The sequence below is a fragment of the Archocentrus centrarchus genome, chromosome 1 (assembly GCF_007364275.1).
Source record: "Archocentrus centrarchus isolate MPI-CPG fArcCen1 chromosome 1, fArcCen1, whole genome shotgun sequence".
NCBI classification, from domain to species: Eukaryota; Metazoa; Chordata; class Actinopteri; order Cichliformes; family Cichlidae; genus Archocentrus; species Archocentrus centrarchus.
This window is the reverse complement of record NC_044346.1, coordinates 37,603,153-37,627,165: the sequence shown is the minus strand read 5'-3', so window position 1 is coordinate 37,627,165 and position 24,013 is coordinate 37,603,153. Positions and strand designations below refer to the sequence as shown.

General features: G+C 43.5%; 2 protein-coding genes across 2 annotated transcripts; both read right to left on the bottom strand.

Annotated features, from left to right (window-relative positions):
- Positions 1–821: 821 nt before the first annotated feature.
- On the bottom strand, positions 822–2,045 carry ppp1r27b (protein phosphatase 1, regulatory subunit 27b). The gene is made up of 3 exons (XM_030746235.1): positions 1,753–2,045; positions 1,500–1,650; positions 822–1,303 (listed from the first exon to the last, which is right to left on the bottom strand). The coding sequence occupies exons 1-3, from the start codon at positions 1,976–1,978 to the stop codon at positions 1,180–1,182; spliced, it is 501 nt and encodes a 166-aa protein (XP_030602095.1). The 5' UTR covers positions 1,979–2,045; the 3' UTR covers positions 822–1,179.
- A 2,943-nt stretch (positions 2,046–4,988) lies between these two features.
- p4hb (prolyl 4-hydroxylase, beta polypeptide) lies at positions 4,989–20,970 on the bottom strand. The gene is made up of 11 exons (XM_030745655.1): positions 20,629–20,970; positions 17,718–17,924; positions 13,900–14,033; positions 13,593–13,730; positions 11,289–11,393; positions 11,071–11,196; positions 10,668–10,868; positions 10,325–10,445; positions 9,237–9,418; positions 8,098–8,208; positions 4,989–6,448 (listed from the first exon to the last, which is right to left on the bottom strand). Exons 1-11 carry the CDS (start codon positions 20,765–20,767, stop codon positions 6,377–6,379), a joined length of 1,536 nt encoding a protein of 511 aa, XP_030601515.1. The 5' UTR covers positions 20,768–20,970; the 3' UTR covers positions 4,989–6,376.
- Positions 20,971–24,013: the final 3,043 nt, after the last annotated feature.

The following is a 24,013-nucleotide window of genomic DNA, read 5'->3' as shown; positions in this document are numbered from 1 at the left end:
AAATTTAGGACCAACATACTGACTGTAAGAATAAGTCCTCATGAAAACCAGACTAACTGGCAGCTTTGAGGGCAGAAATCCAGTATACCTTTCATTGTTTCCCATCAGTGACCCGACCCGACACTGTTTGGGGTAAATCCCACCTGGGATGTGCTCCCATACAGGGCTAAAGGGGGTGACTTAAACTGGTGAATTATGGTCACCCCCTGTAAACTTCTTCTACAGTGTATGGGGGTGAATGCTATCATTTCTGTAGTGGGCTGTAAACATGCTTTTTTCTGCTGTAAAGTTGGGTATATTAGCATAGGACTCTATATGGGGACTGATCACAGACAGCATGAGTACATGACCCTCACTCCTGACCTCTGAGAACATTTTACAGATGAGTTTTATGGGCTCAGTCACTCAATTTGGTTCAATTTTCTAAATTTTGGTCATTCTCAGAAAGGATGATTACACAACGTGCAGTCATTGGCTGATGACTGGCTGAATGCCAGTGAGTGTGCGGTTTCACAGTTTCAGAGTGGGACCACGGGATCTACTCACTTTTGGAGCCAGCCTCAAGTGGTCACTAGAGGTACTGCAGTTTTTGGCATTGGAGGCTTTATGTCGTTTTAAATCTGCAGAACAACAAGTTCAACAACAGTAAATCTGTTCAAAATTAATTTTTTTTCATTAAATGAAGGCAAAGTCAGACAAAATGATAAACTTTATTTAAAAAAGGAGTATAAAAAGTCATAAAAAGAACTCAAAATGATCACAAGGCAAGATGAATGAACTTGAACTGTAAAACTGTAAAAACACTGCAGCCTGCTTGTTCATTTTATACAAAGCTTTCAGAGCTACCGTTTGTGTGAGCAGCAACATTCAGAAACCGTCATAATATTCCTACCAAACAAAATCCGAAGCTTCACTCAGTTCACTGCATTATATTAAAGATCTGAAGCCCTGACAGGAAACAACAAGTCTGTGCTGCTGGAGTCCTTCCAGCAAATATTGACTCCTCTCAGAGGGCAGCCAAACCAGCTCTGTCAGCCCTCCTTCCACCAGACCTCCACAGTCCTGGATCTCCAAAGCTGAGGCAGCTCACAAAATCAGGATCCTGGAGCGACGTGGCCTTCCCTGCTCATTCCTGCTGAGCAGAGGATTTTCAGGGTTTAAAAGCCGTTTCAGGGAGTCTCAGTCATTGGCGGCCAGCCCAAAGAGCTCCAGCAGCTCCTTGTTGTCCTCGTCGATGAGATTGGCCGGCGTCTCCCCGCAGTCGTTCTCCAGCTCAGGGTCGGCACCCAGGGAGAGAAGATAGCTGAAAGAAAGATAAACCCTCGTCAGTGACAGAGATCAGCATGCTTCAGTGTGAGGGGGTGAGCTTGCATCTGTGGAGCCACTGTAAACGTGGCGTCAGCTGCCTCCAGCTGGCTCCCTGTGATTCGTTTTTGCTGCACACACTTTTTCTTCGAGCACAACTTTTTAACTGTAGGTGAGAAAGTCTTGATGCTCACCGTGCAATGTGTGGGAAGCCGTCGCTGCAGGCCATGTGCAGCGGGGTCCATCCCTCCTCGTCTCTCTGGTAGATATCTGCTCCATAGTGGACCAGCAGCTTCACGCACTCCAGGTTCCCAGACAGGACGGCCTCGTGGATCGCAGCCATACCTGCTCAGACAGAAAGGCAGAACGGAGTTAGAACACCGAATGAAGTCTGAGAAGCAGCATTTCTGTTTGTGTGACTGAGCGTTTCATTCCTGTCGCTCTCACCGGAGTGGTAAATGGTGTTGAGCTGCACTCTCTGGGTTCGGATGAAGCGTCCGATCCTCTCCAGCTCACCCTGTCGTACGTAGTCCTGGAAAAGGATGTCATTGGGGAAGTGGACGCTTCGGATTGGTTTCAGAGAAGCGGCAGCTTTGCAGGTGACTGGGATGTTCTGAGTGCAAGGCTTGATTCCCAAAGTCTGGGATGCAGGGCACTGATAGTACTTCATCATGGTGTCTGCAGAAGCTTTCAAATCCAGCAACTAGAAAAGATTAGTCGGTCGGTTCTCAGCGTGGCTCTCTTGCTGTCTAGAGAAGAGTTCCTCTGGAGGCCCAGCCTCCCCGTGGGTCTTTTTATACTCTGTCGGGCTATTTTAGGATGCAACACCTCACAGATCCAGTGGCGAGCTTTGGAAGATGAGTAGCCCCTCTGGCAGGCCTTCCCACTGGCCTGTCACAAGCCTCACGTCTCCAGACATTACAGCCAGTAACCTCTACCTCTGCTGTCACCCCCACATGTCCAGATGCTGTTCACTTCAAGATAGTGGTGACATCTTGCCAGCTTAGTGCAAGGGTGGGGCGGGGTGGTGCGGGGGGGAATGGAGGCTTCTAGTAAACACCAGGCAGGATAAAAGTGGTTTACTGCTGGCACAGGGTCACAGAGGGGTGAGGTGAGGCTGTTGACCAGTAAGTGCCTGACATAAACAGTCAGGAAAGGACTTCTGTCATCATGGTTCTCATCATTACGTGTAAGACAGGAGGGTAACTTCCAGATTACCGAACTTTGCATCATCCTCTTTATCAGGAAGGCAACGCTCTGTTCAGACTCCTTAAATGTGCAGATTTTTCTGCTTCATTTCACTTGAATGAAACACAGCAGCGTCAGTTTTGGATGGATTGCCTTTAAGTTTTGTTCAATCATAACGTCCAGATGAAAAATCCAAACAGATCTGGGAAACCCTCTGACTGTTTCTCTTTAAACTTAGTTGTTTTTGGTGAAATGCTTCTCATGTTTGGCACAGGGCCCGTGGTGGCTCCTGTGGTGGCGCATGAAAGGATTCAGTACTCTGATGCACTAATACTGCGATAAAGCAGTACAGAATGAGACCTAACTGCCATCATAGCAAATGGGAGTTGAGTTTGAGGAGTTCGGGTATCTCAGGGTGTTGCTCATGAGTGGGTGAAGAGAGAGCTGAGCATCAAGGCGATACTGTCGATTTACCGGTTCTTCCATGTTGATCCACATCCTGTGGAGAGTGACTGAAAAATAAGACTGTGCATGAAAGTGGCAGAAATGAGCGTCCTCTGGAAGGGTCAGGTATTTGCCCAGGATGCCTCCTAGGTGAGGTGTTTCAGGGATGCCCAACCAGGAGAACATCCAACTCTCAACTGACTGCTGTGCATTCCCCTGGAAGAGCTGCAGGAGGTGACCAGAGAGGGGGAAGCAAACGTCTCTGCTTAGCCTGCCCCGTAACTTAGATAAGCATTAGAATGGATGGAAGGTGGTTGCATGGATGGACAAATGCAGTGGGTATAAAATAAGTTTTTATGATTAAAAAACCCACAAACCAACACAAACGTATCAATTATCAAGAAACAATAATCATTAAAAACAATAACCAGAAGGGTCTGATGTGTGCTTTTTTTTTTCCTCTCTCCAGCCCTCAGCTATAAGCTGACTCATGGGTGTGTTTCAGTGATTCATCATCAGGTGGTGAAGATGAGGCGCTGAGTGGATTACTGCACGTCTGCTAATTTGTTTGTGACCACACGGATTCATTCAGGGGATTTTACATCAGCCACACATGCAGCTTCAGGTGGACTGAAAAGAAGCCGAGCGAGGATTCCCGTCTGTGGTGTCAGCAGCTGTCTGTGCCATCAGCAGCTGTGTGTGGTGTCAGCAGCTGTCTGTGCCCACAGCACAGTTTATAGAAAATGGCTATGTATGACAATAATGTAAACCTGTAGTTCTCACAGAGGAAGGAGAGTCACACTAGACACATTAATTTTCTTTGAAATCATTTAGCTGAATACATAAAATATAAAATGATTTGTATTGACCCACTTAGCGTGGAGCTTTGAGACCTTCACGGTGTGAAATAAAATAATCTACTACTGAGTAAGATGGCTGGAATAATGAAGCAAATTACATTTTAGGATTGAGACACTTGTCACCAGCCTCAGTTTGAGGACTGAAAGGTTGCACTGAGGGGGTGGGGCGGGGGGGCTTGGACTGTTAACCCCAGTGCTGACCTCCAGTGTCGAGGCTACGTGTCTGAAAGCAGCACAAACACGAGTCAGCAGTCACAGCGGCAGCTCTGTGAGGCTCATCAGCTGATGACAGTGATGATGCATTTAGTTTTGCTGGGATCTCATTTTAACTTTAAATACTGTAAATAATTCACATGTAGGAGAGTTTTTATTTTTACCTGTTTAATGTGATCCCAACTTCCCAGTTTGGTCCAAAGTTATTCCAGTGAACGAAAAGTGAAGCTGAAAAATGTTTTGTTTTAGTCGCCGGTCGGATTTTTAAAAGCTGCGACAGATAAAAGACGAAAAGTGAAACTGAAGATTCTCAAACCGGCTCTGGGAACTAAACCGAAAACAAACTTTATTCAGCTGCTTTTCTGAAGTTCATGTTAAGGCATTTTTGACTGTTTTCTGCATTAATCTTAAAACAGATTGATTGATTTTTGATCGTCTCCCTCTGAGCATTTGCTCATTTCAGTTCTTACATAATTTAAAATTTTGCGTCAATTCTCAAATCTTTTGTCACTAAACTTGGATTTAAATTTATAACCATTTGCTTTTCTGCATTTATGAGATAAACTTTTACCATAATTTGCTGTTATGTTGGTTATCTAACTGCAACACACACACACACACACACACACACACCTTATTTAACCTGTTTTTAACTCCTTTAACACCTGTTTAAAAAAAAAAAAAAATCCAAAATCTAGGATCAAATTTATGTTTTAGTCTTTTTAAATATTGATGGTAGTTATGGCAGAAATTTGAAGTTCAGAATCAGTGTTGCATACAAACAGTCACATAAACATCTCCAACAGGTTCATCAGCCCCCCCGTGTTTAAGTTTAGTTTTAGTTAACTAAAATACCTTCACTGACCCCTCCGTGTATTTTACATTCATCTCATCCTGGTCACGTGAAATGAAGCCGTCACTAATCTGCAGTTTAACAAAAACAGACACACTTTTAATTTTACATTTTTTTTTTTTTTATTTATTGGCCACCATTTCACGTTTTTCCACATTAATTTGGATATGATGGAATGCTTTGTTAGATTTCCCCCTCCCACACCACCACCGCTGTTCGGCTGACATCACCTCGCTCTACTCAAGCTTCCCCTCCTCCCCACCACACACACACACACACACACACACGACAAGAAAATACTCATCACACCAGTCACACAGCATGCGCACATGCACACACGCAGTTACACCCCCCACTGAGGCAAAGGGTCCTGGGTAGAGCCAAAAGGGATGCAGGAGGTACAGTATGGGTGAGGGGTGGGGCTGTTCCAACTGTTCCCTCCCTGCTTCAGATATCAGACACCTCTCAGACCAACCAGTAAACTAAACCAATCTCTGCTGCAGTAAACAACAAATCTCTGATTAGGCATGAATGCAGTGCGACCTATCAGAACCCACCCCCACCCCACCCCCCAGGTCTGAGAGTGTGTAAACAGGTTAACTCTGCCCCAACAGGGTCAACCCAGCAACAGCTGATGACAAGTCCTAAATAATAATAATAAAAACCAAAAAAAAAATAAAAAAACAGCTCGAAGCGAAAGCAATTAAATAAAAACAGGATTTTCCCCAAAACATTAACTTTGTTCCTTTTAGAGTCGAGTCAGTAGCCACGCTGAAACCAGGAGGCAGAGCCAAAAGATTTGGGAATGAAAAATGAGAATAACCCCCCCCGCTGACAGAAGGAAAATAATTGGTCTCGGCTACAGATGGGGGGCCCTTTGTGCTACACTGTGGGGGTTATTTTAGTGAAAACATCTACAGAATGGCCCCTTTTCCCCTGAGAGATCAGTTCTTACAAAACCGCCACACATACCTGTGGTCCTATCAGAGGGAGAACACTGGCAGCCCCCCCCCTTACATACAGATATAGGTTACAACGCCCGTTTAGCTCATACCCACACTGAACAAATGAACAGCAAGGACTTTTTTTTTTTAAGGGGGGGGGAGCATGTGGAAAAACAAACATTTTCAAACTGGATCTCAACGCCATCTTTTTTACATTTGGTTCAAAATATACAAGGCAGACAGCTGATGTGGAGCTTTGCAGACAAGGCATTGAGGTCTCCCACAGGAGATGGTGCACTGTTCCACAGGGTCCCGCCAGGTGGGACCAGACCAGTCTGGCCAGAGGTTGGGAGGTTGAAGATGTGACAGGGAAGAAGGGGGGGGGGGTGCCCTGCCCAGCTGGCGGGCTGTTATCAGGCCGGCTTACTGACTGAGTGAGAGGAAGTTAAAGGGGAATAATTAATGTTCACAGGACAGGGAAGGTCCACGAGGAAGTGAAGGTGGTGATGGTGACTGTTTGGTAGGATTAGGGCGGGACTCGTCTCCTCTCTCTCCGTTTGTGCCAACGTTTATAACTCGTCGTGCCCGTCGTCGTCAGTTCCGTCCTCGCCGTCGGAGTCGTCCTCCACGTCTTCCAAACCCTGCAGAGAGGCGGGGTTAGTGATCGGTCTAATTCATGTTGCACCCGACAGATTTTATAGGTCAAATAACGAGCAACACAGTTTGGCCTCTTTGGGTTACTTTCCATTATTCACAACAACCTATAATCTATTCAAATTCTATGAAGGCTCATTGTTATGCATTATTTGGGCCGCAGCCACTTTGAGCCACAGGTGGCCGCAGGACCTGTGACTGCGTTTCAGTTCAGTTATCTCATTCAACAAGGCTGTGCTCCAGGCTTACTGAAGGAAACTTAAAATTAATAAGAGGCTCAAGATTAATCTGACAAACAACGCTCATAATGATTACAGGTGGAGTCTCTCAAAATTATCATTGTGATTATCAGGACAGTTTAAGACAACTCAGTGAATCCAGCTGCGGCTGTGACAAACTACTGAAAATGACTTCTGACCCCTGAAATCCATCACCAAGCAGGAAGTGCAGTCAACACTGTCAGACAGCTCGCTGTCTAATCTAAGGACAGGTGGAGCGAGGAGAGGTGTGGCATATGTGAAGGTGTTAAATGGTGACCGCATTGCTGCACGTGCTGCCCCCCCCTCCTTTCTGGAGGCTCAGGTCTCCAAGCAAAGCCCAGTAAACAGCAACAACAGCTGCAGGAGGCATTAGAGGACTGGGCTGCAATTAGACTTCTGAGAATGGGGGGAGTCGGGGGGGATTGTGGCAACAGTGGATTGTCAAAGAGAATCCCTGCGCTAACGTGAACAAGCACAGCAGAGTAATACCACGCAGGGAAGCATCTCTGCGGCTTCACCTGAGAAATGAGGGCGAGCACTCCTGAGATTATATAAAAAAAAAACAAAAAAAACAAAAAACTTTATTTAAAACTATATTTAAAAAAAAAAAAAAAACAAAGTTTTAATTTTCTTCACATATTTTAATACTTACGTTTTTTCAGTTATGCCATTTTAACTGCAGCCAGTGGGGGCCAGTTCTAAGGCCACGACCTAAAATCCTCATGAGACCTCGGCTCATGGATCTATTTCAAGCAGCTGCAGACATTACACCAAATATGCCTCCAAAAAGCAGCAGGGCAGCAAAGGAAGACGTGCACGCTCCCAAATCTGATGTCCAGGCTAGTTTTATATCGAGATTCAGCTGCAAAAAGTGATAAGAGAACTCAAATCTATCGAAAATGCGATCAGATTTCATCATCAAGTAAAGATTAGGGCAGCCAGATTTTTCTATTAGTGCTGCAGCGCCACATCAGCAGGTAAAAACCAACCTGATTTGCTGGTTTAAACTCACCTTCCCATTGGTGGGTTTGAAGAAAAAAAGAAAAAAAGAAAAAAAGAATCAAAATGCGACATCGATGCAACAAACTACTGTGAAGGAAAAAAGGGGTGTGACTAATTTTTGACGACCAAAGGACTGCCGCAGAAAGCCTAAATTTTAACTAAATATTAATTTTCATGATTGCCTACTTATCAGCTTATTAACAGCTTCCCTGCCACATCAGATTATTTGTACATCTACATCCATAAAAGCTTAAACAGCTCGAGGAACCGAGCGACTCCAGCACGTCACTGCTGAGTGTAATCTAATCGACGAGGTTCAACGGTGCCCGTAAAAGTACCGCCTCTGCATTTAAGAGCATCTCTGAGGATCTCACCTCAGGATCCAGGTCATCGTCGTCTCCTGCGGGGGCGCCGCCATCTTTACCGCCGCTCTCCAGGAACTTGGTGAAGCCTTCAAGTGTTCTCTCCCCATTGTAGTCGATCACCTGTAGATGATTTCAGAAAGACTAACCAAAAAGGACTGTACCGAGACAAGTCTCCTCACATTGATATACGTGCTAATCCTTATCCAAAGGACTCTGAGTGCACGTACAGAGAAAATTAAGAAGGTGGTGCACTGAAAATGTATCTCAGACCAAATATGACATGGTTATACTAAAGTTAACTTTAGTCAAGTGGAATTGGAGAGATGGGATTTCTGAGAAATGAGCAAAGACTGAAAACACGGCTGAGCCTCAACAATGAGCTGATTAACTTTATTCGTCTAAGTCGTCCAAAGACGATCTGTAAGCAGTGAAAGAAACCAGTGAAAGGCAGAAGGACGGCTGCTAGAAAGCGACCAAATTTAATTTTAGCATCTTAAAGCAGACATAATCACGTCTGTCGCTGCAGCTGCCTCCAGAGTCCTCCGCATGCTTCATCTAATTGGGGTCGTGGGCTAATCTGCACACTCACTATGGGGCAACCCTGGTATATAGCACTCATTTAAGATTCCTAAGAGAAAGTGGCACGAGGATGCCTGGCCAGTTAAGTGTAAGGCATGTGCAGGCCATCTTAAAGAGGGTGAAGTCATCGAGCAGGAATCTATAGGAACCACACACCAACATAATGCTGCAGAAACGTTCAGACCAGCAGGCTCATGTTTCTGCACAGGGTTAATGCTGCTAAACCAGGAGGCACTAATAGTACTGAGGAGGCCCCTACAGCAATGGGGCCATAGATCGCTAACCCACAAGAGCAAAGGCATGCAACACATAAGATCACTACTGAGGGTGGAAACAGCTTCTCTCCTGGTTGGTAATAAAACAAAAAGGAACCTGGTGTGGAGTTTGGGTCTAACTGGACACATGGGTCATAAAAAAAGCCTAGAGGTGCTGTGTTCCCTCCGTTTTTACTCCAAACATGACCATAAATTACAAAAAACACTCTATAATTTAGTATATTTAAACTACAGAGTCCATAAAATCATCAGCAAAGTTGGTATTCTCAGTGCGAGCTTGTCAGGGACGCTCACCTTGTGCTCTTCTCCTGCAGGGAAGAACTTCAGAGTGGGGAAACTGTGGACTTTGACAGCCTCGATCTCGTTGGCTGTGGAGTCCATTTTAGCTATGATAACGTCGGCGCTGTCCTTGTACTTCTCTCCCAGCTTTTCCCAGATGGGAGCCAGCTGTTTGCAGTGTCCACACCACGGTGCATCTAAAACGGCAAAGAAAGAAAACCGGTTATTAACCCGAGGACGTCAAGTAAACAGCAGAACCACTCATGCATTGACCAGCTATGGTAGACACAGCGACAAACCCTGAAGCTTCTGCAGTTTGGAGTTATGTGCTGAAACCCCATTAATAGATATGGTTCAGTATCTAAGCTAACTTTAGCTAGCGCTGCTCACTGGGAGCAGAAAAGAAGCGAGGCTGCCTCACAGTTTGATCCCAAGACAGCCGAGAAAGTTTTGACATTTTTTTTTAAAAAGATGCAAACTGCTCAGACACGGAGAATAAAATTTTAAGCTTACTTGCAAGTTTCTTTAGCATTTTTTTAAACACCTCAAAATTTAATTGTACCTCATACGGTACACAGCTGGAAACAAGCAAACACACTCTGCATGTCACGTACAGCCTCGGCTTCATGACCTTGCTCCTCTTTAGCTGGCTAGTAAACACCTCACCTGTCAGGGCATACAGGGCCTTTCCTGCTTTGAGTGACTCGACCTAAGCTGTTAATGGCCAGAGATTCAAAATTGCTCCAAAAATAGTGCCAATTTGGAAAAGGATCGCTATAGAAACAATTCTGCAGTTATTTTTAACCATCGCGTTTCAGCATCAAGTGTCTGGAAGCAAATTAATTTGCAGAGAGTGTGTGAGTGAGCAGATATCTGAAAAGGGCTTAGCAGGGGCAAAGCAAGGAAGGGAGTTTTGAGTTTCAGACAAGGGGCTTTGCCAAATCTCCCACCTAAGAGCGTGACTGCAAAAATGCCCCTGTTAAAAAGATGAACCACTTCAACTTAACCTACTTCTGTTTTAAGGAAATGCTGGATGAAAACGCTGCACCATAACAAAATAAAAAAAGGGGTTGCACTGCAGAAAGAAGAGAGAAGGCTCTTACAGAATTCCACAAAGACGTTCTTAGACGGACTGAAGGCAACCTCCTCAAAGTTTTTCCCGACCAAAACCTTGACAGGGTTTTTATCCCAGTCTTCAGGGATGTCCTGGCTCATGAGGTGAGGCTGTGAGAGACAGAAGGAAAAAACAAAACCTTCTTTAGAAAGAAGCAGACTCTGGTTTTGAGAGAGTATTTAAAGCACATTCTTAAGTGCAAAGCTCACACAGATACATTATGGCATTAAGAGGATTAAGGCTGCAATTGCTTCTAAGATTCCAGAAAGATGTCTGCATGCGTTCATGCAATCAGCTTCACTGTGTGATTTATCTATAGCGCTGTTCCCAACCTTGAGTTTGCCCTCAGTGAACTGTGTGCAGAACGCAGTGATGCTTTCTGCAGTGATGCTGTCGGTCTCTGGCTTGTACTTGGTCATCTCGTCCTCCAGGGTGATGAGGCGGATGGCGGGGCACTCCTCCCTCTTCAGGCCGAAGAACTCCAGGATTCGCTGGTTGTCGTCGACGTCGCTGTCGATGAAGATGAACAAGATCTGGACAGAAGAAACGGACCGGATCAGGGAATTATTTTACTCAAAATACCCTCCCGGTGTGTGTCAGGGTGCAGGCAAAAGGGTCAAACTATTGACCTTTAATGTCTGTAAATGGTGATATGGAACAACCCAACCCAAAGAAAAACTACACAAATCTCTTGCTACTACAATTTTGCCCTTAACAGCAAAAGCTCTGCCCCACCTGACCCTTGAACCCCTCTGCAGCCTTCTTAAACTCGTCCATTCTGTCCTGGAAGTCTGAGGCTGTTTTGGGCACGAACATGAGGATGTGGGACTTGATGTCTCCACCGAAGATTTTAGGGGCGGTCTGCAGGAAAAGAGTTTGACATGTGAGGAACACATCTGGAGCGTGGACAGCTGTGTGGCGTGATCTAAACGATCATACTGATGTGCGATTACCTGCTCAGTGAACTCGATGACCAGGGGCAGCTGGTTGGCCTTGACAAAAGACAGAAGCGCTTCTTTGGTCAGCTCTCCATCAAAGGTGTTGCGCCCTTCATCAAACTGTAAAAGGAAACATGGAAACATTTTAGATACAAATATTACCCACCTGGTGTCACATCAAGTCTGCCCGTGAACACCGGACATAGATTTCCCAGACGAAGCACTTTAAAAAACCCCCAGTAACCCCCAGCAGACCAAACAGACTTTTATCGGCTGTTAAGAATAGCAGGGGTGCAGCTGTGCCAAGCAGCTCTTACTGGCACAATAGAGAGGACATTTGGCCTGTGGCACACGGCCAGCCTCGATGGCACTGAAACTTAAGCTCCAAAACCCTCGGTGAGATAAACAAGCGAAAGACTCCCAGCTGTTTATTAAAACTGAGCCCCTGCTTTGGGAGAGTTTGCTTAAGTGCTGCACACATGTCAGCGGTGTTCGTGTCAGGATGAAGTTACCAACAGGATTCGGAGGCCAGACAATGGCACAAGAAGCACTGAGCATTTGTGCATCTGCCAAAAAGAAAGCTCATCCAGGACTGAGGGCTGAGCACTCAGATGCACTTATGACGTGAAGTTTCTTTGTGCTGCAGCAACAAGGACTGCACGAAATTTTATTACAGATCAAAAAACGATCGAATATAAAGAGAAGGATGTCTGATTATTAACTGCTCTTAATTTATTTGCTTAAATAGACATAAACTGATGTCAGAAACCCTGCTGTGGCTTTCCTGCAGTACCTGGACACATGTGCAGTCTGACTGTTCAATTAGTTATAGGTGTGCCTGCAAGCTTACTTTCTATCCACCACCTTCCTCGCCCTGCTGACAAAACTTATGAAAAATAGCTTCAGCATCCCATTGGTTTAGAACCTGAGGTTTATGCTATTGCTTAAAATTCAGGAGCAGGAGGACACACGTTTCCAGCAGCATTAAAACATGACATGACAAAGTCAATCAGCAACACTTTGCTCCGAGTATTCAGATATTTTAGAGGTGGCAGTACTCTAAGGGTCAAAGACCCAACGTTAGCCATGAGAACATGTCTACAGGTTGGTACAAAGTCCATTCTCCCTCTTATGGCGTTCAAAGAGGGGGGTATACTTCACCGGGCTGGATACACGTTAAACTTAAAGAGAGGTGTGATCGCTCTAACATGCCACACAAAGGCTGCTCTAACTGCTGGACCTCATCTCCATTAATCAGAGGCACTCACCCGGCGCTCTCCACCATGTTTGTGTTAACAGGGCTTTCTGTTGAGAGAGACGGAGACTAAAGACTACATTTTAGCTTTAATTATGCAATATATTCATTTTTTTCCTCCTAAACTCCAGTTTTTGTTTCTATTTGAGTTAACTAAAACATTTTCAACCTCAGTTTTAGCTTTTTAGTTTCAGTTACCCAGCACGACCTGAGTGACGGCCGTCTGCTCCAGCTGAGCATCTGTCTCCAACAGCTGGATCAGGTTTGAGGACCATTTAATGTAAAACCTTTACAGCTGTAAAGTGTGACGACATTAATGTTTGAACTTATTCAGCGTGGAAGACTGCAGCTTGATCTGATTCTGAGGTCAGTGATTAGAGAAGTTTTTCCCAGCATTTGGAAAAACATCCACAGTCTCAGTTTTTATCATAACTGATATTTGCCTTTTGTGAATTTACCCATATTACTTTTTTTTTTTTTGACTGAGACGCTCTGGACTTTGACCCACTCTGACAAATCGACACAGTGACTGTACAGCTGATAAGAAAGCTAACTGATCTCTGACCAACTGTCATTAAACCTCCTGTAAATTAGTTTTATTACCTTTACAGGTTTATTGGAAGGCCTTCACCTTCCATGCATTCATCCTCTGCTTTCAGCCAGTGGGGTCTGCTCAAAGGGCGGACCGGAGCCTGACAACACTCACGACCATTAAGGTGAGCAACAGTCTCAAAGGAAAGCACGTCTTAAACGTTCAAGAAGCTCAGACGAGCCCAGTTTAGCAACGGAGAGCGGATACCGCGGGGTCGGCAGCATCAGGTTACAGAGGTGTGGATCAGAGAGGCAGCTGTGGCTCTGCTGCAAATACTCACACATGCGAGTGCGTGTTTCACAGTCACAAAATAACATATTTACAACGTATTCTGATTACACCTCAGACTGTGAGTAACAGCTTTAAATGATCGTGTGAGCCAGTGAGAACCGCGTCTTACGTGATCTCCTGTAACCACAGTTTGTCCACATGTTTGCGCTCAAATGGATGCAACAGAATATTTGAGAGTCACCTTCTTGAAGAGGATAATGCTGTCCTTGGACACCTCAAACTTTGAGTAAACCGCATCACTGGATGTCATGGCAAAGGGAATGTCATCTATGGCCTCAGCTGCTTTTTCGAAAGCCTTGGCATCAGCAGATCCAGCGTCCTAAAAAAGAGAAGAGGCAATCCTCAATGACTTAAACTTATTTTAAATGTTAACCTGCTGTATGTGCTTTTTTTTAATATATAAAAAGGAGAAACAGGATTATAATAAATACACATTTAGAGATGATGACACCGTAAACACGTTCGGTTTATAGAGCTCTGAATCCCACCTTGAAGAATCCAACGACTGCCACCTCGTTATCAGCGATCAGAGACTCTGCGTCGGTGACCTCGTTCAGGGTGGCGACAGCGGGCCCCGTGCGCTTCTTCAGCCAGCTGACGATGTCATCTGCCTGCCTGCCAGCTGAAACAAACAGTCATTCAAGTTCTTTAGTTTGCAATTCACCAGAAACGGCTGGTCTTAAATGGGAGGAGGGGCTCATGCATTTTAATCATTTGATAAAAAAAAAACAAACAAAAAAAAACTTAAGTCTCCATATGTCTGCCTGTTCTTTGCCCATCCATTTAACTGACCCCCCCACCCCCCCCCACCCCAATTAGCCTTACTGCATCAGGTCTTTGCAGGACCCACGTATGTAACTGGGTATCCCCTCTGAACTCTCCCCAGTAATCACAATCCTTGCGGGCTGCATCGTCCCGACATGCAGTTGCATTTCTTGAATTGTTACTGACGTTATCTGAAATAAGTGACTCGTGCTGTGGCACAGCCTGTGCTGTGAAGTGAAATTTTACAGTTTCAAATCTTACGCGGCACCAATGAGTCGGTATGTGTCTGTGCAGAGCACCTGTATCCTTAGGCTGCTTGGATGAGCTTATGGGGGTGCCGAGTAATCAGCTGCATCCACAAACTGTTAACATGACGCTTCAAATTGCATCGTTGTTTTTGTATTTAGATAAGAGTAAGCTTTAGTTAACAAAAATATATATTTGATGTCCAAGTCAATAAAACCTTATGAAACCCAAACAGGGACAACTGCACACGTGAGTTTGTCCTGCTTTGTAGATACAAAAACACTGTCCCTAGAGTGCAGTGCACTTTGTTTAAATACCAAAAAAAAAAAAAAAAAAAAAAAAAAATTTGTTTTGCACTTAAAAACAGTCACTGAGACGATCTCGGCTCAGGGAGACCTCAACGTCACAGCTTTAAATGAGGTTTAAGTGAACGTGCACAGCCGTCACACTAAAGACATGGAGACACAAAGAGGCCCAAATAAATTTACTGCTCTGAACATTTAAGCACTTTTGCAAGTGAAATTTTTACACTTCTGCAATTTCTGAAACCTCTGCCTAACAGCTCTGTCATCTTAAACTCGTGCTCAGCCGTTTCCCCTTTCACATTCAAGCAGCTCCACATTCATCAAACAACGACAGAAAAATTAAAATCAGTATACAAAGTTTGCTGCTGAATCATGTTTACTTTTCTGTGCGTTTAACTTCAACTGGACTCAGAGAGAGTACTGGACATGTGATGCAACACAGCAGTTTGACTGAGAAACAGGCCGGGGCGATTCAGCACGTAGCCTTGGTGCAGCGCTTTGAGGTTTCAGGCAGTGTGTGGGAGACGGGAGGAGGCTCCAGTTTTTTGTTTTTTTTTTTAAAGTCAGAGTAGTAATTTCTACAAAAGCACTTCCCAACCTGCTCTCTTCTCCTCCAGCTGAAAGCGAGCCGGGCCAGCAGAGGAGACGTGAAGAAATGCACATACCTCGACCACGTCTCACAGGCAGCGTGAGGGGAACGTGCGGAGCAAAGCCCAACCCACTTTCTGCCCAGCGCAGCTGATTGGCTGACACATGTTTGGGCTGCTGTGCAGATCACATTACTTAGGTTGGAGACAGTCATTCGGGCCCAGCTTTGCTAATTTGATGTGAAGCTTTCTGCCCTGTCATGCCATCATTTTATGACATAATATTCACTCATTAAGTTGCGACAGAACTTACTCGATTGCATCATTTCAGGGGCAAGAAAACTCCAATTCATGAGGAAAGTCACGAGGCAGCAGCGTCCCAACATCTCAGTGTTTTAGCAGCAGCGCGATGAATGACGTTAGAATGAAGTGCATGCAAACAGATTCTTGGGTGTGATACGTGAGAAAACTGGAAATTTCAAAAACAATCAATGATTAAAAAAAAAAAAAAAAAAAAAGAAGTTTCTAAAAACTACTAAAAGCTACTTTCAGGTCCTCCTTTATTCACAGGGGACGGTCACAGTGGGTAACTCTGCCCTTCCTGATGCAACCCCCCCCCCCCCCCCCCCAAGGAATTTGTGTCTCCTCCAAAAATACTATAAAGACACAAACACTGTATTATTCCAATAGTTCCTTTAAGAAGTATAAACATACACACAAATCCAGTTTATAGCTGTGAGAGCTTTGGGAAGCATAAAAGGATCCAATCAGTATGAACCAACACACAAGATATTAAAACTCAGGCCTAAAGCTTTGTTTTAGTGGACGTATAATATCCAGAATAAACTCTGAAAATATAAACTCAGCGTGTGGAGATAAAAATCAGAATGACGTAGAACTACAGAAGGATCAACCTGAGGAATTAGTTGTGATGAGAAATTAAATGTTCATGTAAATTTAGTGTGTAAAAGCTAAACTAAGGTATGAACCCCCCCCCCCCTTCAGTGAAATGCAGTCTGAAGCGCCGCAGTTTAAAATATACTGCATGTAAAAGCAGGCGAGTGGAACGAGCCAAATCTTCATCATACAGCTTTCTGGTCAATAAGTTGTGCTCTTTATATTTAAATTCAAGTCATGAATGTTATTGTTGGCATTTTCTGGATACTGACACCTCTGAAAAACTGTAAATAATGATTAAAATAATACAAATGAAACTATGACAGGACCGTCTGTGCATTTAAGCAGCAGCAGGACAAAATTCACTTTGAGAGCCGGCTGGTGCAGAATAAAACCTGTGATTCCAGCAGACCGTCATCTGTTAGTCAGCGCCGACGTCTTTGTTTAAATTAATTTAAAAAAAAAAAGATCATGTGGTCAGTGAATCAGGAAGGACATGGAGTAACTGATAAGACCTGATCAGGAAGCTGACGTGGATGCTTATGTCATCATTTCCATAATTTTTTCTCTCTGCCTGACCTGATGCAGGATACGAGGCAAAAGCTGGCAGCGCAGGTTCGAGTCCCGGCCTGTGCTCTTTGCCGCATGTATCCCCCCATCTCTTCTCCCCCTTTCCTGTCATAACCTACACTGTCAATAAAAGCCGCTGTAGACAAAAAAAAAAAAAAGCAAGTGTTACACACCTCATTTCCTGCATTCTGGTGATTTATTTATGTTTTTTAAACATTAATTTTCCACTGCTGTCATATCAGGCTGCCTGTGTGTTTTGATTTGGAAGGTATCCCGCTTACGTGCATGTGATCCCCGTTCATGTCAGTGAAACTTCATATTTATCAAACTCTGGCCTTTAGTAGCTCGGTTCAGCAACATTTTACTCACGTTTAGCTCAGTTCAGCTCACAGGGAGTAAACTGAGCTTTTCTAAAGAGGTAAACGTGCAGAAAAGAGATGCACCGAAAAGCAAAAAACAGGAATTACTGCAAACCAGGAAGTTTTCACTGGAATTCCTAATCCTTAAAACAGACGACAGCCTCTGAAGCTGAATGGTTTTACAGTATTTGATCTAGAGAAGAGAACTGCAGTATGTTGGCTGGGTTAGAGTAAACTGGTACAGAAACACTCGACTGGAGTGACGTGCAGCTGAGCAATGCGGATGTTAACCTGCAAACAAAGAAGCCTGCTGGTGCCAGCTCTGCAAAACGGTGTGATGCAAGCTGAAAAGTAACATTTCAGCAACATTTAAGATACAAATTTGTTAAATGAACAAATTTGATTAAAAGCTTTAAGTGACTCTGTTGACTGTTTAAATTCCACCCCTCCCACACACACACACACACACACACGTTAATGATTAGGAAATTAGCTGCCAGGAACACCCCCAGCCCACCTCTAGCTTTTAAAAGTATAATTGAGTCATCATCCAATACTGAAATGCATCCCCGCTCACCTGAGTACTCTTTGGGAGACTCCTTATCGCCGCCCTTAAAGAACTTGATGGTGGGGTACCCCCGGACGCCGTACTCTTGGGCGAGTTCGGTCTCTTCTGTGGCGTCCACTTTAGCCAGGCGGATGCCTGAACCCTCTGACTTCAGCATGCCAGCGGCCTTGGCGTACTCTGGAGCCAGGGCCTTGCAGTGACCGCACCATGGAGCATCTGAGGAAGACAAAGTCTGTGCTGTTACTGAGAAATACAGCAGATCATAATGCTGGAAAACAACTGTGACAAAGGAGGGACTGTGTGTTTTCTAGCCAAAAACTTTGCCACCAACATTAACTCCATAAAACCAAGACGACCAGGTTACATTTCAGCAGCTCTCATCAGCAATTTAAAAGCTACAATTATCCAAACCATCCATCAGCTGCTTAGTCTTTATATACAGATGGATAGTGATAAGATTTAATTTGCAGAAATGGCTCTTATAGTTTCTATTATTTATAGAATCTTTTACAGATTCCTGATCTTCGCTCTGTGAACAAAACATTTATCATAAACATCAATGAGTGTTCAGAAGCTCTACTGCAATGAGCCTGATGTCACTTTGGAAAATTGTTACTGTCAGGAAAAGAAACCAGCACTGATGAAAGTGCTCGAGGAGCCCGGAGGCGTTCGATTCTGACTGACAGGACGGTCCAAACCTGTTCTGAATTCCGATCCTTACTTCATCTCTGATCCAGTTTTCCAGCTGTGTGATGACGAGATTAAAGACTTTGAAGGTTTCTTTGATTTACTGGCAGGAATGGGGTAATAAAGATCTTTTACCCCAAAATCAATCAATTCTAATTATAATTAACAAAAAGATCTTGACCAATATACTGCACTGTAATTCTATAGTGATAAATAGAAATCTGAATGTTTTGGAGCAACTTAAAGTAAACAGATTTCTTAAGGGATTAACAGCCATGCACTTCCTTAAGGATCAGGAATATATCTGTATGTGGTTCAGTAGGTACCAATCGGAAGGTCGGTGGTCCAATCCCTGGATCCTCCAGTCTGTACATTAAGTACAAACTTGGCAAAGATACAGAAACCAGACTTGTGTGAATATTAGATGAGTGCACAGGCATAGAAGACAGACCTGCATGAATATGTGAGTGAGCAGTGTTAAGCATCACTATTTACCACAAAAATGCAAGATGATTTCTGCTGTTTCACATATTTTCCCTACAGAGGTTTTATTTTGATTTGAAGAAAAAAAAAATAGATAAGAAAAATGGAGAGTTTGTATGAGATAATTTTCAGTTTAATATGAAGCTGGGTGAGGGAGGTAATATTAAATGATATCCAAGATTAAAGAAAAAGAAACTCTTTTAAAAAAAAAAGGAAAAAAAAAATATTTGCCAAAATAAGAAACAATGACATTTTAAAAAGTCATAAAGTTTCAAGAAAAAAATAAATAAAGTTTTGAGATTTAAGTTTTAAGAAAAATAAATAAATCTTATTTTTTTTTAATTTATTTTTTAAGTGGCCCAGGAAAAGCCACAGTAAAAATTATGATGGTTTTAGATTTAAGTCATAGATTTAATATTAAAACTTAAATATTCCCTGAAATTAGCATAAAAACTTCAAGATTAATATCTGAGATAATCTGAGATTATAAAGGCACAATAAAAACATCCTTTTGTGTGCCTTTGTTTCACTGTAAACTGTGGTATCCTGCTGCACTTACAGTCACCGACTTGGAACAGATAAACCTTCTTATCACAAAGGACACGTCAACTAATCTGACCTCATTTTTTTTTTTGTTTTTTTAACGTCTTCACAAAGAATAAAACTTCCTTTTGCCACTCGGGTCATTACAAACACATACAGATGAACTTTTGTGAAGTACACGTCAACCTAGCTGCACGCAGAGATCCCGCCCCGCCGAGGAGGACGTGGGCAAACAAAGCCCTTCATCCCTCCCATCCTGAGAGCCGACTGGTCCGAGCTGCTGTTTGTGAACCAGGCCAACAATCAGACAAAAGTGAAGCGGGACGGGGCCCGAAAGCCCAAAGTGATCGGTGTTAATATGCTGCTTCAGAGAGGAAACAAAGTATCTGGAGGTGCAAGAAAAGCGAAAGTTGGAGCTCGAAACTGCGACAGACAATCGAAACCCAACAGCAGATTTGTGTGCTCTTCACCAGCCGAGGTTTAAAAAAAAATTGGCCTTTCAAAAGGAGAAAAGACTGCAATAAAAAAAAAAAAAGTCTTAATAACATTGAGTGGCGCTAATTTCCTCGATCACAAAATACATTAAATGACTGAAACATGCAAAGTTCAGTTAATAAAGCAGAGAGTCTGCTCAGCCTTCAACTCTGTGCGGACTGACTTCGACACCCCAAAGGCCAAATCTGAGCCAGGAAACCCCGTTTGTGGCCTTAATAATGCTATTAAAGCAACAGATGGGTCTCAAAGCACGGCATTACCCAACTTCTACACACTTCCCGGGAGATGAAGCTAATTTAAAAGGAAGGATATATTTGCATAGACGCTACAATACGAGTGAGGTTTACAGAAAATGAATCTGAGGGTCACTGCCAGGTCCCGGCTCCGCAGCAGTCCCGTTACACTTCGGCGTTAGCGCGACTAATTTCACTATTACAGGGAGAAAACAGCCTGACGATCAATCCTGTCTGTTTTATCAGAGGGAGAGCTACAGCAGCTCTGCACCTCGGTGAATTAGAGTCACGCATGGATGTAAACTCATGCCCCACGGCGGTGCGTTAGCTAAACAGCAGCAACTTATCGCAAGTGTCAAAGTTTAATGCTAACATCATGCCAGGCTTAACTCGGCTAGCTTAGAGCAACGGGAGCTGAGACCGCAGCGGGAGGCTTAGCTTCGGCTGCAGACTTTTTATAGGCAGGCAGAGCCACTTACAGAACTCAACCAGCAGGTTGGGGTGAGCCTGAAGAGCCTCGTCGAAGTTAGTCTTCTTCAGCACCAGGACATCTTCTTCCTCGGCGATCTCAGCCCTGCTGGCCACGGCCAGTGTGCAGAAAACCAGAAACTTAAACATCGCCGCCGTCGAGTTTTCTTCCCTAAAAGATACGTGAGGTTCAGACGCGCTCGGCTACGGCCGGAGTGGAGAAGCAGATGTTAGTTTCAGGTCCTTTTCCCCTTGTTTCAGGTTGGGAGAGTAGCTGGTATTTTGTGTCTACCGCTACTAACGTGGCAGTGCACGCAGAAACCGGAGGGTCAGCCGCAGTGCGCATGCGCCTTTATGAGGCAGAAAGCAGTTCGTGTTGAATTGTGACTGGATCGCAGCGGGCTGCACCTGGAAGTGAAAGAAGGGCGCTCCCTGCACACATCAGGCCGCTGAGAGTGCTGCACAGCTGGACGGAAAGCGTCTAACTGCCCGCTCTTTTTAAACAGGAACAATTACTCAGCTCTGCGATCATGTTTTATAATGTTTGTTTATTAAAACATGTTACATTGCACGAGCCACGAGTGAAATCTGTAAATATTGCGAAACGTCGGAATTCACTGAAGGGGTGCGTTTTTTTTCGGCCGTGGGGTGAATCTAAATGTAAACTGATGCAAGCAGCAGCGATGAGGAGGAGGGTGCGGAAACCGGGTGTTTGCAGAAGGGACAGAGCAAAGTCTGAATGATGACTAACACTCATGTGCCACGTGATTTTTACATTAACACCTGCCTCAAACTCTGGGTTGGCAGCAGAAGTGAACAAATAAACTGGAATTTCTTGAGTCACTGTGGCTAATCCACAGTACACTGTGTCAACAGCTGGTTAAAGGTAAATCTGATGGGATGGTGCGTCAGAAATCTTTGCAGCGCAATCTTAAACCGAATAAAACCCAAACTGCTCTCGTGGTTAGATACATGGACTGAATGAGAACATCAGTTCTGCAACTGAGTCCTTCAGGGAAAGTTATAACCTTTCCATAGAAGCTAGGACACGCTGTAAAAAGCAGTGTGATTATCTGTAAATGACTGAACATCCTTTAGCTAATTTAAACAAGATCAGAGAGATCAGTGTTTTTTTAATGCATGCTCATTTTAAAGTTTCTTCCAGTAAAACGTTTAAAAAGTGTTGTGACAGGGGCATGTCTATCAATGTGTTGCATCACTTCCTCTAAAGCCAAATGTTTTCACATTCTTGCTTCACATAAGATTTTGGCTGCTCCACAGTTCAGGGCATACTTTGCCATATTTTTTTGCTTTATAATGGCAGCCAGACCAGTTTAGTAGGGAAGGTTGAATTTCTCCAATTGGAAACAAGCCAGAGTCACACTGTGCACATGCTCAGTTAGTTCATCTTCTTACTGACAAAACGGAGGGACATTAAAGTCTCAGAAAATATTATCTACTCTGAAGTGATTGGCATGCAGCAATCAAATTAGTTCACATAGAGGGAAAACATAACCAGTGATACTGAGAGAGCTCTAACACCCTCTCACAGCTGTCAGTGACTTTTGCTTATGTTTGACAAAACTGTAAAAAACATAAATAATTTAATTTGTATGAGAATGAACATTTATGGAGTATTTTCTGTTATCTTGTATTATTTTATCACCAAATATCACACTGTAGCTTTAAGAGCTCATTGTTCTCCGTGGCAACCATCACCAACATTTTCATAGGATTTGTTTTCTTCTGACTGCGCTGCACAAGAAGTCGTACTGAACCTGAGAGACAATAACTCAGCACAGTTCTCTCTCATATCAATTCTCTATTACAGCTCATTATTATAAAGAAATGAAGGTTGTTGTGTGCTAACAACAGACAGGGAAATGTGTGTTCTTGCATTAAAAATGGACTGCTTCATCTTGTCATTGTTTAAAAATAAATTAATGTGAAGTTTCTGAAATTCATAATATATCACATTGGTTACTCCAGTGTAAATGCTCTCTGATCTACTCGAAAAATTCTTATTTTCCCTTTGGGACTCTTTTTTTCCAAGCCATTTGAATAAATTCCCTGGGTTATGGTTCAACACTGTCTTGCTGGATTATGCAAGTCTTTCCCTGAAAAGATGCCACCTGAATGGATGGCAGCTTATGTTAGATTCAACTCATTGTGCACACAACGAAATGATTGTTCCAGATCACTCATCCAGAGACGAGCATCTGCAGTCATGCAGCCAGAGACCAGCACTACCATTAGGCAATGTGGTTTAAGTATGTTGCCCAAGGACACAACACAGTGCAGGGACAGGGGCTCAAACCGGCAACCCTCTGGCTACAAGGCGAGCGCCTACCCACTGTGCCGCTGCCACTATTATGTGGGTGAAAACCTGGATATATTGTTCAGCAGGTTAATTGCTATGTGTACTAATGCACCCTTAGTCACAGATGATGGAGGTTAGACGGTCTGATGGAAACAAGCTGGAGACAATGAGCGGTTAACTTGCAGAATTTAAACGTTTACTTGGCAAACGCACTAAAAAAACTGTGGTAAGAGGACAAAACACAAACACCAAATACTACTGAGGACAAAGAGAAAGTTCAAGAATCAATGCAGGATCAAGTTAACATGCTTTTATGACAGAAAGTGAGCTTCTTCTAAGGTCCACTGCACTTATATAAAGAAATGCTGAACAAATCTGGTTATTGCACCCCAGGGCTTTAGGATATACTGTATGATGCAGGTGTTTATGCAGCACGATGTGTGAGTACATCAATGAGGAACTTGAAAAGCAGTTCAGTTGTTTGGTGCTTATATTTGGAAGTACTGCAGGGCAGGTTCAACAGGTTTGGTGGATGATAAGAAGGAGATTAAAAGAGAGGGTGCAGCCAATTCTGCTAAAACTATACTGCAAATAGCTGAAGATTAAGAAAGATAAATATGTCCATACAATCAAACAGGCACTGAGTGTAACTTTTTTTTTTTAATAACAGGTTGACTGTAGACTGCCAAAACAAATACAGAGAACATTAATGCAATATCCTGTTACAGTAGCTGAAGGCCTGTGTGTGTATGTGTGTATGAAGCATAACTGAATTTGAATCATCCATCCATCCATCCATCCATCCACCCTCTGCTGCATGAACAGAGGTTTGGACAAAGTTGGCTACACTAATATTCAAGCTGGTATTTATTAGAGGCCACAGTGAAATACTACATAACCCATTTAATGCAGAATAAATGAACATCTGCTCCTTAGTGAGCACTGTAAACAGGTATATGACAATTTGGAACATCATATCTAAATCTGGTTAGCATAACTCACACTGGACTCTGATAGGAAGCAGTAAATTTGTAAAAACCACTCAAAAGTTCAAAATCCAGAAATATTTAAACCAT

Coding starts and splice junctions, on each gene's coding strand:
- ppp1r27b (XM_030746235.1), bottom strand. CDS start 1,978: ATGATGAAGTACTATCAGTGCCCTGCATCCCAGACTTTGGGAATCAAG. Junction 1,651..1,752: donor CAACACCATTTACCACTCCG/GTGAGAGCGACA, acceptor CTGTCTGAGCAG/GTATGGCTGCGATCCACGAG. Junction 1,304..1,499: donor GGCTTCCCACACATTGCACG/GTGAGCATCAAG, acceptor TCTTTCTTTCAG/CTATCTTCTCTCCCTGGGTG.
- p4hb (XM_030745655.1), bottom strand. CDS start 20,767: ATGTTTAAGTTTCTGGTTTTCTGCACACTGGCCGTGGCCAGCAGGGCT. Junction 17,925..20,628: donor CAACCTGCTGGTTGAGTTCT/GTAAGTGGCTCT, acceptor TGTCTTCCTCAG/ATGCTCCATGGTGCGGTCAC. Junction 11,197..11,288: donor TCATCGAGTTCACTGAGCAG/GTAATCGCACAT, acceptor CTTTTCCTGCAG/ACCGCCCCTAAAATCTTCGG.